Below are 16799 nucleotides of genomic sequence, written 5' to 3'. Positions count from 1 at the left end.
AAGCGAACAAGCCACTGCCATCCAGGAAACAGAACAAGCCCTAAGACACCAACTACCTCACCCCGAACACAAAGAGGATCCTTTTTCTTGGTTGACCCTCGTCCGTCAAGCAGTACAGATACTCAACCACACAGGAATAGGTAACATCTCCGACTGCTTTCTATGTGCCTCGCCTGGCCGGCCACCCTTGGCTGCTGTCCCACTCGACCAGCCCTTCAATTCTACTTCCTACACCTCCCAAAACCCACCTTTTTCCCCGTTAAAATTCCCCATATTCCTTGATTCAAAAAATCTCACCATCTGTTATGGCAGCCGCCCAGATCTAGCTGATACTGGGTTTCTTTGCAACTCATCCCTCACGGTAAGCACATCAATTGAAGCATCACCAGGCACGTTTTTGTGGTGCAATGGTTCCCTCAAAAAAAGAGATCAATTCTTCCTCCCCCTTCCCATGTATCCCCGTTACTCTCGTCCCACAACTCACACTGTATAGCCAAGCCGAATTTTCCTCGCTAATCACGCCGCCCTTTACCCGACGAAAAAGAGCTATCTTTCTTCCTCTGGTCGCAGGCATCTCTCTCACCTCCTCCCTGGTCGCTGCAGGCCTCGGGGGCGAGGGGGAGCTCTAACACATAGTGTTTCAACATCCCGCGACTTAGAACATAAACTCCAGCTAGCCATTGAAGCCTCCGCCGGCTCCATCTCTCTCCAGCGCCAGATCACCTCAGTAGCCCGAGTTGCCCTCCAAAATCGACGAGCCCTGGATCTCCTGACGGCCGACAAAGGAGGTACCTGCCTCTTCCTACAGGAGGAATGCTGCTGTTACATCAATGAAACAGGACTCGTCGAAGACAACATAAAAGCCCTCCATCACTTAAGAGAAGAACTCCAACGCAAACACCAACAGTCCGCCTCCCCAATTCCCGATTGGTGGCGATCCACCCTCTATACCTGGCTAACACCAATCTTAGGCCCCTTAATTCTCATCTGTATCTTGCTCACGTTTGCTCCCTGTTTTCTTAGGTTCCTTCGCAGGCGCATGGAGGAAGTCTCTCGGGTGGCCACAAACCAAACGCTCCTCGGTCCTTACACCTTGCTTCCTACAGAACCCCCCACTGGTCTCCCCTAAGCCTCGGACCTCTGGTCGCCTGACTCCCCTTTCGACGCCCCCATTCAGCATGAAGTAGCCAGAGATCAGAACGCCGCCCCATTACACCAAAGATGTCGGGATGTAAGGCCAACTGGCCCGAGGCAGGGGAACACAATCAGATTCACAGGTTGCATCAGACCGAAATTCTCCGGACCACCCAGTTCCAGAAACTGCCCTGGAGACATTCCGGACCACCCAGTTCCAGGAACTGACCTGGGGACTTTGAACCCAGCCCAGCCTTCCCGCCTTTCAAGGGGCGGGACTAACGGTCCCCCAGGATACCCAAAAGACCACCAAATAAGGAATACCCTGCGCCCTCCCAGATTCACCACACCCCTTTCCCTTCTTCCCCTATAAAATCTTGCCCAACCCTCGCCCTGGTGCGACTTCTCTGGCCCCCTTTCTCTCGGACCAGTGAACCTCGCCCGGGAGCGCTCCCTAATAAAGCTCACTTGAAGCTTTCCTCTGTTTCGCGGTGCCGTTTGTTAAGATCCAACCTTACAATTATTTTTATTGATATTGACAAATTGCCCTCCATAGAGGTTGTACCAATTTATATTTACATAATCTATTAGCATATCTATTTTCCCACAGTCTTGCTAAAAGTGTTTTATCAAACATCTGAATTTTTGCTAAAATGATAAATGCAAATTGAAACTTCAGTTTAGTTTTAATTTGTATCTCTTATGAGTAAGCTGAGCATCCCTGTAGGTTTAAGAGTCATGTGTATTCTGTGAACTGTCTCTTCATTTGTTTTGCTCACTTTCTTACTGGGATAGTTGTCTTTTTCTTATCCATTTGTAAGGGCTCTTTATATATTCCAGGAATTAGCCCTTTGCGTATGCTATGAGTTGAATTTTTCCCCTAGTTTGCTGTTTGTCTTTGTTTTTGTTTTCTTTGTTTTTGGCCCCGCAGCATGTGGGATCTTAGCTCCCCGACCAGGGATTGAACCCGTGCCCCCTGCATGGAATCTTAACCATTGGACCACCAGGGAAGTCCCCTGCTGTTTGTCTTTTGACTTGACTTGTGTGATGTTTGTCTTTACCACACAGAGGCTTGCTTGTTTTGTATTTTCTCAGTCTTTTCTTTCATGGCTTCTAAATTCTGAGTTAAAGTTAGAGATATCTCCCCCACTTTTAGATAATAAAATAATTCTTCTTGATAGTTTCCATTTTTACTTTAAATCTTTGAAATTTATCTTGGTATACAGTGTGGGGTTTGGAACTCATCTATCTAATTGCTAACTATTATATATTTTAATAGCTGGTAGGGCTTGCTCCCCCTTACTGATGTTCTTTTTCTAGATTTTTCTGGCTATTCTTAATTTCAACTAAACTGATATATTTATGGAACTGAGTCTTCCTATCCAAGAACCTTTTAAGTCTTTTCTTTTGTGCAAGTCTTCTTTTAAGGTCTTTTCATCATGTTTTAACAGTTTCTTCATATTGGTTTTGAATTTTCTTGATAAGTTTAGTCCCAGTTATGCAAAGGATCGATGATAATGATGAGCCATGCATGGAGTCAACTAGATTAGGAGGAAAATAAAATCATGAGGAAAATAATAGTGAAATTTGGGGAAGGTCAATTAATTGGAGGACTTGATAGGTTGAGGAATATGATTAGGGTGGGGAAAACTAGTGGAATAAATGAGCTGGAAGGGCTTCCCACTGGGAAATACTATCAAGTCTAGGTTCTGAAGACTCTCAACTCTGTTGACGCGTATTCTCCTTAGAGTCTCTGGCTATGAGCTTAACTGATATTTTCTTTTAATTAAAAAAATCTGCTTTTCTTGTGTCTAATTGTGCTTAGTGTTTTCTTCTTTGGTTAATATGAATTCCAGGAGACATGGTCTATTATTACCATGTAAACACTAACCTGAATGAAGCTGGTGTAGTTGTAATAACAGCAAACAAAATAGTACTTTAAGGTAGGAAGCATCACCAGAAATAAAGAAGGACATAGTGAGAAAAGGATCCATTCCGGAGGAAGCACAGCAATTCTAAATCTGTAACATATAATAACATAGTCTCCAAATATACAAGTAAAAATGCCAGAAAAAAAAGGCAGAAAAGACAAATTCAAATCATGATGAAAGATTTAAACATACCTCTATAAGTAGCTAATAGAATAAGCAGACAAAAAAAGTCAGTAGAGCTATAGATTTGAACAAAATAATAAACTGGCCCAAACTGACATATATAGAACACTACACCCCAAAACTACAGAATATACCCTCTTTTCAAGTGTTCATGGAACATATACAAAAATTGACCATACGCTTGGCTATAAAGCAAGTCTCAACGTGGTTTAAATGATTCAAATCACAGTGTATGTTTTCTGACCACAGCAGTGGTTAAATGAGTGTGTAAAAAATCATCAAGCTGAACACTTATATTGTCTGACTGTTCTATTAAATATATTTTCTTTAAAAAACAAACAAAACAGTTTTGGGGACTTCCCTGGTGGTCCAGTGGTTAAGAATCCGCCTTCCAATGCAGGCGACACGGGTTGGATCCCTGGTAGGGGAACTAAGTTCCCACATGCCACAGGGCAACTAAGCCTGCATGCCGCAACTACTGAACCTGCGCTCTCTGGGGCCCGTGCACCACAACTAGAGAGAAGCCCGTGCACTGCAACAAAGAGCCAGCATGCCACCATGAAAGAGCCCGCATGCTGCAACTAAGACCTGACGCGGCCAAATAAATAAATAAAACAACCCCCTTGTAAGTTAACATAAATAATATTTTTAAAAAACCACTTTTCCACTGCCAGTCGTAAGTTCCCTTCCATCAAGTTTCAATGATATCTATGCTATTTTATTTATCTTCTTGTGTTTACTCATATGTACATCTCTAAATCCACACGTTTTAAATGACAGGCACTTTACATATGTTATCCCAGTAAACTTTCACAACCATCCAAAGAGATAGTCTTTTAACCCCCATTTTATAGATAAGGAAAGTGAGAAGTGGAATAGTTAAAAAGTAACTTGCAGTGACCACTAAGTAGTGCTGAGTCAGAACTGGAACTCAGAACTCTGATTCATAGCCTTTGCTCTTTACATAATAACATGCCACGACACCATTCGTGAGTATTATTCCCAACTTTCTCCCCTTGCATTTTCCCCCCTGGGAATTATTAAACACCGCAATAAAAATTCAACATCTATTGAGTACCTCCTTTATGCCAGGTTCTGGTTTCATTGTTGTCCATACAAAAATAAGATAAACAGTCCCTCCCCTTAAAGAGTTCAGCCTAAAGGGGAAGAACCACATAATTTATAATACAGTGTGTTAAGTGCTACATAGAGGTGTGTGCCTTATCCACCATTCTCCTGTTTCTTCTGTCCTTCATGGATCGGTTATACAATCTTATCTGGTTATTTTTCTCCCTTTTCCTTCAGTTTACAAGCCCTCTAGATGAAGACCGCAAGCATCCTGCCAAATACATTCTTCTAATTTTTGTGAAATTGAGTGTGGCACAAAAGAGGCTGGCAGCTTCCCAAACAGGGTAAATGTTGAGTAAAGGCCAGGGTCAGAAAGGAGTAGGGTCTACTTTGGGGCCACTAAAGAATCTAGCCTGATGGGAGCTGGCACTGAAAGATATGTTTGAAAAGGCAGGGTGTTGCCAGACCCAGACTAGAGACTGCTCGAAATGCCAGGCCAGGACGTGTGCTTGAGCCACTAGGCAACAAGGACCTATTGTAAATTATCAACTCTGACTGATAAGATTAAAATGTTATTTTAAGATTGCGCAGGCAGCGATGTTTCAGAAAGACTGGCATGAGAAGATTCTGAAAGTGGGGAGGCCAGTTATGCTCAACAAACACCTACTGAGAACTCAGATCCCAGGCACTGGAGGTAAGGAAATGAAAGCCAGTTTCTTCCTTTGAGGAGTTCACGATCAACTGAGAGAGATAAACAACAAAAAACGTAATGTAGTAGATATGATGACACAGTCAACACAAACCTACGGTAGATAAAATATGGTGAAAGAGAGGAGTCTGATGTAGCATGGAAAGAGAGAAGGCAGGGGAAAGACAGAGCTGGTAAGCTCTAGCTCTTCAGCCTCACCTGCTGAAATAGTTAGCTATGAGGAAAGGGAAAGAGAATGTTAAAGGGCAAGGTAATGGCTTGGCACAGCCTATCAAGATTATGAACCATATAGTCAATGAGGGAGAAAGAGGAATGTTCTCTTAACAGTGATCAAGCCGGAGGGCGTGGTCATGTCGTGGGCCAGCTCAGTTTACTTCCAGAATCCTCTCTAACCCTCATCAGCTAAACTGAAGAAAGCAAGTAGTGTAGGTTGGCAGGCCAGGAAGGAAGCTAGAAAACTAGTTTTCTAGTTAGAAGATAGAAAATGGTTGCCTAGAAAGAGATTAGGGATGGAACTGACTGGAAAAGCACCCTAAAGAAATGTGGGGGATTTTGGTGTTCTGTATCTTGCTTAGGATGATTGTTACCTGTAAGCATACGATTGTCAAAACTCAATGAACAGAACACTTAAGAGCAGTGCATTTTAGGGAATTCCCTGGCGGTGCAGTGGTTGAGACTCTATGCTTCCACTACAAGGGGCATGGGTTCAATCCCTGGTCGGGGAACTAATATCCCACATGCCGTGTGACCAAAAAAAAAACACCCCAAAACCAGTGCATTTTATTGTAGGTAAATTATGCCTCAATAAAAAAAGAAATCAAGTTACAAAACTTGAGGAGGGAAAAAAGAAAGTTAAGACTCAAAGAGGGAATGGACTTGAGGATATGGGGAAGGGGAAGGGGAAGCTGTGACAAAGCGAGAGAGAGGCATGGACATATATACACTACCAAACGTAAGGTAGATAGCTAGTGGGAAGCAGCCGCATAGCACAGGGAGATCAGCTCGGTGCTTTGTGACCACCTGGAGGGGTGGGATAGGGAGGGTGGGAGGGAGGGAGACGCAAGAAGAAAGGGATATGGGAACATATGTATATGTATAACTGATTCACTTTGTTAAAAAGCAGAAACTAACACACCATTGTAAAGCAATTATACTCCAATAAAGATGTAAAAAAAAAAAAAAAAAGACTCAAAGAAGGAAATTAGATCCCATGAAAAATTTCCCAACTAGTCTGAGAACCAAAGGAATTTGGGTATTTGGGGAAAGAGTAACTGATACCTATTATTTGCCAGACCCTAGACTACACTCTTTCACATATTTCAACTTCATCTCCGATCCAACAATGTCCATCTAAGCTCAGTATTTTAACAGTATTGTGACTATTTCAGGGAGAGAGTGAAATAGGTCTGTGAAAGGAGGTGGAGAGCTCAGACGAATGGAAGATTTTGTACAGTGTGCAGTGTAGACTGTGAGATAAAAGATGTATGAGGGCTGGGTTCAGTCCCCCGAAAGGCAGAAGGGGAAAAGGTGAGAGAAAGGCAAGGAATACAGGAAATGTCTGAAGGAATTTCTCCAGAAACTTGAAAAATCAGAAAATTGGGTCCATCTCTGATTCAACCTTTTCTTCCACAAAAAAAGGAATAAAACTTTTGTAAATCAAATTTAAGAAGTCAAAACTCTGCCATTAAAATATTTAGAAGGGGGGGCTTCCCTGGTGGCGCAGTGGTTGAGAGTCCGCCTGCCGATGCAGGGAACACGGGTTCGTGCCCCGGTCCGGGAAGATCCCACATGCGGCGGAGCGGCTGGGCCCGTGAGCCATGGCCGCTGAGCCTGCGCGTCTGGAGCCTGTGCTCTGCAACGGGAGAGGCCACAACAGTGAGAGGCCCGCGTACCGCAAAAAATATATATATATATTTAGAAGTCTGGAACCATATGCATTAAACCAGCGGTCCCCAACCCCTGGGCCACGGACCAATACCGGTCCGTGGCCTGTTAGGAACCAGGCCACACAGCAGGAGGTGAGCGGCAGGCGAGCAAGTGAGTGAAGATCATCTGTATTTACAGCCGCTCCCCGTCACTCGCATCACCGCCTGAGCGCCACCCCCTGTCAGCATTATGGTGAGTTGCAGAATTATTTCATTATATATTACAATGTAACAATAATAGAAACAAAGTGCACAATAAATGTAATGTGCGTGAATTATCCCAAAATCATCTCACCCCCACCCCTGGTCTGTGGAAAAACTCTTCCACGAAACCAGTCCCTAGTGCCAAAAAGGTTGGGGACTGCTGCTTTAAACCATGAACTATGCTAGAGGGAAGTTATATACCTACTGTATAGTGTTGCATTTTATCTCAGTAAACATGTGCTTTTTCTTTTCTTTTTTCTTTTTTTACCAGTTAAATTTTGTTAAATCCACTGTGGGATCAGAGAACAGTGTTGCTAAAAACTGGGACCTCTCTCTGTTGGCACAGGAGGAACTCCTCATACCTGTGATCTGTGTTTGACACAAGTGTAGGATTTAAGAGTGGCATCCATTCCTTCACGCGACTGCCTGGGAGAGCCCTTTCATTTTCTCAATCCAGTGACAAAGTCTGAGAGAAGTGAGGTTGGGGCTGGGGACCTGAAGATCTAGAGCAAGCGTGGGCAAACTTTTTCTATAAAGGACTAGATAGTAAAAATGTTAGGCTTCGAAGAACATACAGTCTCTGTTACAACTATTCTGCCATTTTAGCCAGAAGTAGCCATAGACAATATGTGAGCAAATGGTCATGGCAGCAAGACCAAGTGGGGCCATAGCTTGCTGATCTCTGGTCTAGAGCAGTGGTTCTGGCTCCTGACTGCACATCAGAATCATTTGAGGGGCTTGTAAAACCACTAATGCCCCGCTCCCACTGCCGAGACTCCAAATCTGATATGGGGCCCAAGACATTTTTTTTTTTTTTAAACTACCAGGTGGGGACTTCCCTGGTGGTGCAGTCGTTAAGAATCCACCTGCCAATGCAGAGGACACCGGTTCGAGCCCTGGTCCGGGAAGATCCCACATGCCGCGGAGCTACTAAGCCCATGTGCCACAACTACTGGGCTCACGCGCCTAAATCCCGTGCTCCGCAACAAGAGAAGCCACTGCAGTAAGAAGCCCACGCACCACAACGAAGAGTAGCCCCCACTCGTGGCAACTAGAGAAAAGCCGGTGCGCAGCAGCCAAGCCCCAACGCGGCCAATAAATAAATAAACTACCGGGTGGTTCTGAATTATAGTCTCTCAGCAAACTGCTGGGTGTTTTCATTTTCGTTTTGGTTTTGGTGTGTGAGGGTGCAGGAGCAGATGAATGCTGGAAGAAGAACCTAGGGCTGAAATGAAGTCTAGATTAAGATTAGAACTGTGTTCAGTCCACCTGACAAATTAAGTGCTTCCAATACTTTAATTAACTGCTCTTTATTTGTTGCTTTTGGTGCACAGCACTGTAAGAAGTTGCCTGACCCAGCAAGTCAGCCCCTTCATCACTCCTAGTGAAGGAGGCCATGGGTGGGTGGAGGGAGCATCCAATAAGCCACCTTCTACCTAACCTTCTTTCTGGAACCATTCACTATAGGCCCCTCCGTAGTTCCGAGCCCTGTGGAGAGAAAGAGGGGTGAGGGAAGGACAAGCCCAGGAGGCAGTGCCCAGGAGGCAGTCCCCAGTCACGCCCCAGCTAGCAATTCACACCATCCCCATACCCTTTGTATCCAAGGCCCCGGGCCAACTGTGTGGCCTGAAAGCCCCGCCTGCCCTTCTGACAGAAGAAAATGAGGTTCTCATCTTCCAGCTTTGGTTTCTCGGTGGAGTACAAAGCCTTGAAAGCAGCTGGCTCCATCCTCAGGGCAGTTTCCAACTCTGACACTGGCAGGAGGAGTCGAGAGGACAGAATGGAAAGCCGGCAGTTTGGCAATCTCAGGCTCTGAGGCTGGGCCTGGAAGGACTGGTCCTGCGGTCGAACAAATCTCCAGGGGGCCCCAAAACAACACACGGTGACCACCACCCCCCAACCGCAAGGACAAGATACAGCCTACCTGCACAGGAAGTCAGCCACACAACCTTTGAAGGGAAGCCACTTCCCTCGTTTGTGAGGAGAGGGCAAACTCAGGCATTCAGCCTTGGGGAGACCGAGCGTGTACAGAAGCTGGCCTGCCACTTCCATGTCGCCCGTTATCCCCTCAAACTTGAAGGGCCAGTTCCGCGGCCAGGATCCGCCTCCAATCAACCCTTCTTAAGGGAAGTTTGGGGAGCTACCGAATACCGGAGCCCCGTAACCAGTGCCTTCCCCACACCATCCTAAGTGAGGTCCCATGGGCTGCGACTCTCCTGGACGGCCTCTCTACTCCACCACCAGGGCTTCCCCTCTCAATCCCATACCCGGGATGTTGAGCGCCCCAGGGATGGTGCCAGCTGCCGCCTCCTCCCGAGATCTCACGTCGATGAGCCGGGCCCGGCCCGAGGCCAGGAGCGAACGGAGTTCAGGGAGCAAGACCGTGGGCTCTGAGGCAGGGGGCACGAGAGCCTTGAGGGGAGCAGGACTGCAAGGCCCGGCTGCCGCGGCACCCCCTCACCTGGCCGCGCCCCTACCCGGCGGGGGATGAGCGAGGACGCCCTCCGCCACGCCCCTTTGCGCCTCCCTCCGCGTGCACCTCCACCGGGGGTCTCCACGCGCAGCCTATACGAGATTCCAGGTCTCCCCTGCAGGTACCTCCAGCCATTGTGCGCGCCGCAAACGCGAGTTTCAGGAATGCGGCCCCGGCCAGCCCCCTGGGCGCCCGCATCATCTCCCCCGCCCTCCCAGAGCCGGAGCCGGAGCCAAGCCGAGACCGGAACCGGAAGCGAAGGCACCGTCTCTCGCACAGCCCCCTGCAGCACCGGTTCCCGGTGGCCCTAACACACGCCCGCTAGAGAAATCCTCGCGATTGCCGGGCGTGGGCGGGCAACGACACACCGGTCTGGCCCAGGTAGTAGGACTCAGAGTCCAGGAGCAGCACCCCACCCTAACCTTGGCCCAACCCTTATTGGTCAAAGCACAATGTGCCCCCTCCCTCCCGCCCTGGGGCCCGCAAAAGGAGAAAAAACGGAGACAGCTGTGGCTCTGAATATTTTATCTTAAAAAAAAAAAAAAAAGGAAAGAAAGAAAAGGGGGGGGAGGAAATCCGTCCCCACAAGGGGGTAAGGCCCCCAGTGGGCCCTGCCTGTTGTTCTCCCTGGCTCCAGAGACTTCTGCATAGGCCTTAGCTGCTTGCCGGCCAATCTCCTCTTCCTGGGGCAGCAGCCACTGCTAAGCATCCTATCCCCACTTCTTGCTGAAGCCTGTTCCCCAGTGTCCTCAGGTGCACATCTGAGCTCCAGGGAAAGGAAGAACCAGTGGAAGCGCCAGTGTCCTGGGGCAAGCCAGAGCTTTGCTTGTCAGCAGACCCTCTGCTGGCACTCTAAGCAAGCACAGGGCAAGCCCCCCAGTTCAGTGTGTCCAGTGTCCAGCATGGAGACAGCACATGCATTGTGCAAGAGGAGCACAAGGCCCAGGGGCTGCACGGTGGGGTTGGGCGAGGAGGTCAGTACACATCCACGTGTTTCACACCACTGCAGGCTGCTATATCACAGGGCCTCAGTTCAAAGACACGCCTTCTGAACTCCCCCAAGTCCCATGCCAGAAGTGGGCAGTGAAGGAAAGGGCACGGGGTTAGCCTGTTGCTCCTGGGCTATCTGCAGTTCTCTGAAAGGGGCTGTAGGGCCCAAAGCCTCTGAATCCCCAGAATTAGTTGCTATCACTCTTGATGACGACCTCTACTCCGTGGTGCCTCAACTGAGCTCGTAGCAGCAGATTCTTGTTTTTTAGATCTTCCACCTACCACGGGAAGGAGGCAGTAAGGGAAATAGGTAGAAAAGTTGGCACAGCCAAGTCCCTGAACTTACCGGGACACCCACCAGTGAGGAGGAGGACGCCCAAGCTGGGTTAGTGGTTAGGGAGGCTGAGGACAGCTATACTGAGGGTGCGGGGGTCTGACCTGCTGTCGAAGCACATCATTGTCCAACTGCAGCTGGTCAAGCCCCTGCAGTTCTTCAGACAACCTGTGGTTACTCTGCCGAAGTTCCTGGATATAATCACAGGCTTTGGATAGAATTCCACCTTTACTCTGTAAGAAAAAGCCAACAAAATGAGGACTAGGATATAAGATACCTGGCTTGCTTTCCAAAAGCATGTTTACACTTTGGACCTCATTTTCCCTTAAGGATGGTGAAATAACATCTCCCAGGGATTCAGGAACCTCAGAGAGAGATAGGAAAAGACTACTGCCATGTATGCCCACTCTCTACCAGTTCTGGAAACAATACCAGGAGACAGAATTCAGGCATCTTGCCCACTACCAGGGTCTTTCCATGACCTGGCCAGACTTGGTGCTCTCCATGGAGCAGTCTGGGATGATCTTGGACAGCTGTACAATCCAGTTGTTAATCTTGTCTCGGCGGCGGCGCTCCACTATGGGGCAAAGTAGAGGACAAGGTGACTCAGGGAGAACTCACCAAAGGCCCCAGGGTAAAATTACCTCACCTCTCCCCTCAACATCACGGCTATCCCCCAATCCCACCAGAGAGCTCCAAGCTTCAGACGCAGATCATACCTACCTTCATTATGCTGAGCCCTGCGTTTCTCATCCCGAGTTGTCCGGGGAGCTTCTGACTTCCTAGCAACACAGCCCAGAGTGGCCAGAGTGAAGGGAGGGTCAAAAAATGAGATTGGAGTTTGGGGTGAGGAATTACACCAAATCTGGAAGGAATCAAGACCATTTCTGGTAACTGAAAAGAAACCGGGTTACTCACGGGGAATAAGGGTGGGTCCTGGGGGCGATAGAGCGCTGGCTTCCTCCTTGCAACACTTCTTGTGGTGACATCATCACAAAGAACTGACCTATGAAGATGCACGGTAGGTTCTGTCAGGACGTAGGCCTAGGAACCTCAACAAGCTCTAAGGCCAAGGCCCTGGGGCCCTCCTCTAAAAAGGACATACTGCCTCCTGCTGGAAGGGCAGCCCCAGACTCACTGCCTGCCCACGTCTTTGTGATCATTTAAGGGATCATGAGTAAAGGCCCGCTGCCCACCAGCCATGACCCACAGCCTATCCTAGCCCCTCCAGCCAGCATCCTCACATAATATCTCACCAGTGCCAGGAGGGGTCGCCTGCCCCAGTAGTGCCTCTGAGCCCTGGGTGGTAACAACAGCTGCTGTACTCCCCGATGTGGTACCCCCTGCCCCATCTCCCACTGCAGTGCTGGGGAAGTAAGTATAGTGCGTCTCAGCAGCTGTCCCCTCTGTGTCAACTGCATCATCACTCGTGAACGCACCCTGGATCACAGCCTGGGAAGGGGAGCAAGAGAACAGAGACAAGTGACAGTTAAATACTTCCCATGAGCTACTCTGCAGCTTCTATCCCTTGGGAGGAGGGAGGGAGAAACATCCAGAAAGGGAGAGTCTAGTGCTTTGGGTCAAGGCAGCCCTAGATGCTTCCCTATCCCTAGCCACACCTATCCTATTGGTTCCCTTCTTCACGTTACTACTCAGAGCTCTAGTCCCCTCTGCAGCCCATACCCCTGTACCTGGGTCATGGATTGAGTGGCAGGGTAGCCACTGATGGCGCCAGTCCCCTCAGTCTGGCCATCCAGCTGCCCCTCAGACACCTGGATCACCCTGTACATCACCTAGAGGCAGGGAGGAAAGGGGAAGGAGGGGAAGAGGGAACAAGAGAGTAAGTGCTAGGGATTCCAGGGTCCCTCATAAAGCTTCCCTTGGTTAGGGCCCCCAAACAAGAATCCTTCAGAGACCCCCATCCCCTTCCCCCCAAACAGTCCACATCTTCACCTCATCCTCCAAACCAGGTTCTACCCATGACAGGTTCAATTACCTCCCTCAATCCCAACCCCAGGTAACACCTGCAGCCACCTGGCCCCCTCCCTTACCTGGCCCCCATTTTCAGTTCGGAAGACGTACTTGACGTTGGGGTCAGGGAAAGTGGCAGCTGACTGGATGCTGGCGATAGCCACACTGGTTGGGTCCTCCCCAGTTGCCACTGCGCCTGAATTAGGAAAAGGACAAGTCTGTGAGTTACTGCTTTTCTCCCTCTGTTGCACCTGCATGTCATTTAAAAGAAGTAGCTTGCACAGGTGATAGGCCCATGGGGTAGGGGGAGAGGCCATGATGGGCTCTTGGTGTCAGCTCAGTTCCGTTTCTCCCACTCACCTTCCTGAATCTGCACTGTCCCCTCTTCCGTTTCAGCTGTTTTCTGCTGCCTGTTTGTGAAGGGACAAGAGGAAGAATAAGGGAAGAAGTGAATTAAAAGCTCACTGGCCCAGTAACATATGGCTCCCAAACTCATTGGCATTCCCAACAGGTGCTAGGTTAGGTTAGAATAACAAGAGCTAGTATTTACTTAGCACTGAGCTAAGCACTTAACAGGCAATATCTTACTTAATACTAAGAACAGCACTATGAGTAGGTAGCACTACTTGCATTTTATAAACTGGAAACCAGATCACATAGCAGGGTGATGTAGCTGGGACCTAAATCTAGGTCTGCCTGACTCCAGAGTCAGTGCGCTTAGCCATTTTGCATTCTCCCAGGCCTCCCATCTCCCATCCCAGACCCTACCTCTTCTTCACTCACCCCTTCATCTCTCTGTGAGGGGGCACATCCGAGGAATTGGTCCTTCTTGGAAGTCTTCGTATCTCCTGCCTCACAGGCCTGAGTGCTAAGTCCTGGTAGGAATCAGGGAGTCTAGTGAGTCTAGGAAACTGAAAGCGCCCCTGTTTCTAGAACCTAGGCTCCCTGAAGACACATCCAGGAACATAAACCAGTCATCTGCAGGCGACAATCGGCTTTCTCTATTCTGATACTGAGGGCTGGCTACAGTGATTGAAAAAGCAACTCTACAAATAGTGCTCCGTGTCTCTCCAATTATCACTCCATCTCCTGATGGAGAGGGAATAATTATACTGCAAGACTGAGAAACAACATATTTCTGGATGGATTATTATTAAAGCTATTACAATCTGCCATGACATGGGGATTAGGAAGGGCCATGTTTAGACCACAGCTATCAAAAAACACAGGGCCGGGCTTCCCTGGTGGCGCAGTGGTTGAGAGTCCGCCTGCCGATGCAGGGGACACGGGTTCGTGCCCCGGTCCGGGAGGATCCCACACGCCGCGGAGTGGCTGGGCCCATGAGCCATGGCCGCTGGGCCTGCGCGTCCGGAGCCTGTGCTCCGCAACGGGAGAGGCCACAACAGTGAGAGGCCCGTGTACCGCCAGAAAAGAAAAAACAAAACAAAACACAGGGCCATGGATGCTGACGCTTCTTCCAGCCTCTCAGGCACATACTGTACACCGAGAAATTCCCGTCCTCAAATCTAGGAAAGGGAAACCTGAAACCCATTGGAAAAACCTCCGGAACCATAAAGACCAGACTTGGCCCTCGGGCCCCTTTCTACTGACAGGGCTCTTGTTTTGGGGAGTCCAGCTTTATGTCATTCATTAAAGACCCTAAAGCCCAAGTGTATCATCTTCAAGCTGCTACAATTTTATTCACCAAGCCTTCCTGTAGAGCAACACCGTTGCTAAAATGTTGCCATGACAACTCCAAATCAACTGAGCCTCAGCAAAAAGGGGCGAAACTCCAGGTTCGGGGTTCGGAAAGAGAAGAGACAATGGGGGAGGAATCCATCTACGAGGTGCCTGCCTTAAGACCGTTGACACCCGTTGGGGGGGGCGGCGCGGACTGGGGAGGCGGGCAGGAAAAACAAAGGGCCAAGCAGACAGATGCCTCCAGGAAAAAAACAGCTACATTGTACAAAGCAATAAAATAATCCCGACAGGAAAGGGGTAACACTTTTGTAAGTTCTCTACCCATAAGGTCCCCCAGACCTTTATCTTCAGCGAATTAGCCATGGAAAGCTTGTATCCAGTGTTAACCAAAAAAAAAAAAAAAAAGGAACTGAAAGTGAAACTGTCCGGAGGAAGTAGCGCTGCAAGAAGATCCCAGTCCCTAAGGGAGAAGTAGCACCAGAGTTTCGAGACCACCTACCTCTCCATCCTCAAACCTGCGGAGGAAGTGCCCCTGAGGCTTGCAGCGCTGACAGCAGAAGGAAGCAATGAAACAGAGGCCAGGGCACAGGAGGCGTCTCTATGGCCCACAGCTGTCAGACAGGGGCAGCCTCTGAGGACACCCAGCAACGGGATCAGGCTACTTATTCAAATCTTATTTGGACATCGGGAAGCATTTCCTGAGCATTAGGGGTATGCGACACGGAAAGCGGCTAGGATGTTGTGGCGTGCACGCTCAGGGAACGAGGGCCCTGCAAGAGCCCTAAGTCTCGACACAAAGGGAAAAAGAATCAAGTTCGCAAAGAAGTCAGGCGCCTAGACCTTGCCTGAGAATGCGGCGTCTCCCTGCAGGCCCACCAACCAGTAGGCGCTCAGCAGCTGAGCGCCGGCCAGGCGCGCGACCAGGAGCCCGCGCGGTGACCTGGCCAGCCCGGCCGGGCTCACCCCCAGCCTCCGCTGATCCGCAGAGGTAGGAAAGGACACCGGGAGCTCAGCGGGTCCCGCAGTGTCCGGCCCATCGGCTCGCGGATAGCAGCGCGGGAGGGCGGGGACTTGTGCGCCCGGGGGCGGAGAGTGAGTTCGGCCCACAAAAGGGGGAGATAACGAACCAGGCACGGCCCCCTCCCTCAAAACAAAGGCTTCCGCCCCAGGAGTTCCTGAACCTAAAAAACGGAAACAAAATCGAGGCTGCTCTGCCTCGCCGGCGCACCCAGTCTCCAGACTCCCGCCGTGTCCTGCACTCACCGGCCAAGGCAGCTTCAGCCGCCGATCTCCCCCAACCGTGTTCTCCCTCTCCGGACTGGGGTATCTCCAAAGACAGCTGATCATGCGCACTGCCGGCCCGCGCCCATGTTGGTGAGGGGCGGAAGTGTCTCTCTGGACCCGCCCAGCCTACTCAGCCTCTGAGTCGCCCCACTTCCGTTCGCTCCATCTTGATGAGGGCTTGGATGGGGGCGTGTTGTGGGTGTTGCTGGGGCGGGGAAGAAGCAATGCTCAGGGATCTCGGGAGAATGGCTCTGAAGTCGTAGTCGCTTTCGTGCTAGTCCAAGAACGGGAGAAGGACGACTAACTTGGTGCTACCATTTTTCTGCTGGACAGTGCCTTTTTAGTTCCAGGAGAAGGGAGTGAGAAAGGCCAGCTTAGATCAAGAGAGGGACATCGGATGGAGGCGCCATCTTTAACAAAGGACATCTTTTTTAAGTTTTCTATTGGAGATTAGGACATATCTGGGCACACATAGAATTTGTATTAGCGTTAGCGGTCACCCAAAGACCCCCAAGGCTTATGGTTTTTGTGAGGCTCAGAGTTTCTGTGAGAGGTATCTTGATTCCCATTCGTTTCAGTCAAGACCTACCCTTAATGGATTTGGAGTAGTGTGGTGTGATAAGAAGAGTTCACACTCTGGAGCCAGACAAACTCGGGTCTCAGATCTAACCTCTGCCACTTCTTAGTTCTGAGACTTTTGGCAACGTTTGACTTAACATTGGTTTCCTCATCTGTAAATGGAGATTACAAGTACCAACCTTATAGAATTATTAGGTGAACCAAATAAAATCAAGAGCGTAGATTCTGTGCACATAGAATACCTAGCCTTTACTGGCATATAATGAGCATTATGTAAATATAAGTTTCTCTTCCCCATTTCCTGACCACCATG

The 16799-nt window shown here is 49.3% G+C and overlaps 2 protein-coding genes across 10 annotated transcripts; both read right to left on the bottom strand.

Moving 5' to 3' along the window:
• Positions 1–3239: 3239 nt before the first annotated feature.
• TSTD1 (thiosulfate sulfurtransferase like domain containing 1) lies at positions 3240–10104 on the bottom strand. 3 transcript variants are annotated; one of them, XM_089912603.1, is made up of 4 exons: positions 9753–10068; positions 9422–9544; positions 8735–8908; positions 3240–8642 (listed from the first exon to the last, which is right to left on the bottom strand). In XM_089912603.1, exons 1-4 carry the CDS (start codon positions 9826–9828, stop codon positions 8587–8589), a joined length of 429 nt encoding a protein of 142 aa, XP_089768729.1. In that variant the 5' UTR covers positions 9829–10068; the 3' UTR covers positions 3240–8586. The 3 variants fall into 3 exon arrangements, with proteins under 3 accessions (XP_089768729.1, XP_022415111.1, XP_022415113.1); XM_022559403.2 differs by having other exon boundaries at positions 8746–8908; positions 9753–10030; XM_022559405.3 differs by lacking the exon at positions 3240–8642 and having other exon boundaries at positions 8823–8993; positions 9753–10104.
• A 33-nt stretch (positions 10105–10137) lies between these two features.
• Positions 10138–16791, bottom strand: USF1 (upstream transcription factor 1). Of its 7 annotated transcripts, none has more exons than XM_022559317.3 (11): positions 15887–16779; positions 13706–13797; positions 13283–13332; positions 13003–13118; positions 12643–12744; positions 12208–12403; positions 11870–11957; positions 11675–11733; positions 11434–11528; positions 11056–11184; positions 10138–10895 (listed from the first exon to the last, which is right to left on the bottom strand). In XM_022559317.3, exons 1-11 carry the CDS (start codon positions 15968–15970, stop codon positions 10806–10808), a joined length of 1101 nt encoding a protein of 366 aa, XP_022415025.2. In that variant the 5' UTR covers positions 15971–16779; the 3' UTR covers positions 10138–10805. The 7 variants fall into 7 exon arrangements, with proteins under 7 accessions (XP_022415025.2, XP_089768639.1, XP_089768627.1 ...); XM_089912513.1 differs by lacking the exon at positions 15887–16779 and adding an exon at positions 15469–15831 and having other exon boundaries at positions 13034–13118; positions 13691–13797; XM_089912501.1 differs by lacking the exon at positions 15887–16779 and adding an exon at positions 15469–15830 and having other exon boundaries at positions 13691–13797.
• Positions 16792–16799: the final 8 nt, after the last annotated feature.

Source organism: Delphinapterus leucas, chromosome 1, assembly GCF_059928025.1.
Source record: "Delphinapterus leucas isolate spDelLeu-1000000601 "Yukka" chromosome 1, BTC_Dleu_Yukka2, whole genome shotgun sequence".
Classification (NCBI taxonomy): Eukaryota; Metazoa; Chordata; class Mammalia; order Artiodactyla; family Monodontidae; genus Delphinapterus; species Delphinapterus leucas.
The sequence above is the reverse complement of the archived record's forward strand: the minus strand, read 5'-3'. Positions and strand labels throughout refer to the sequence as shown.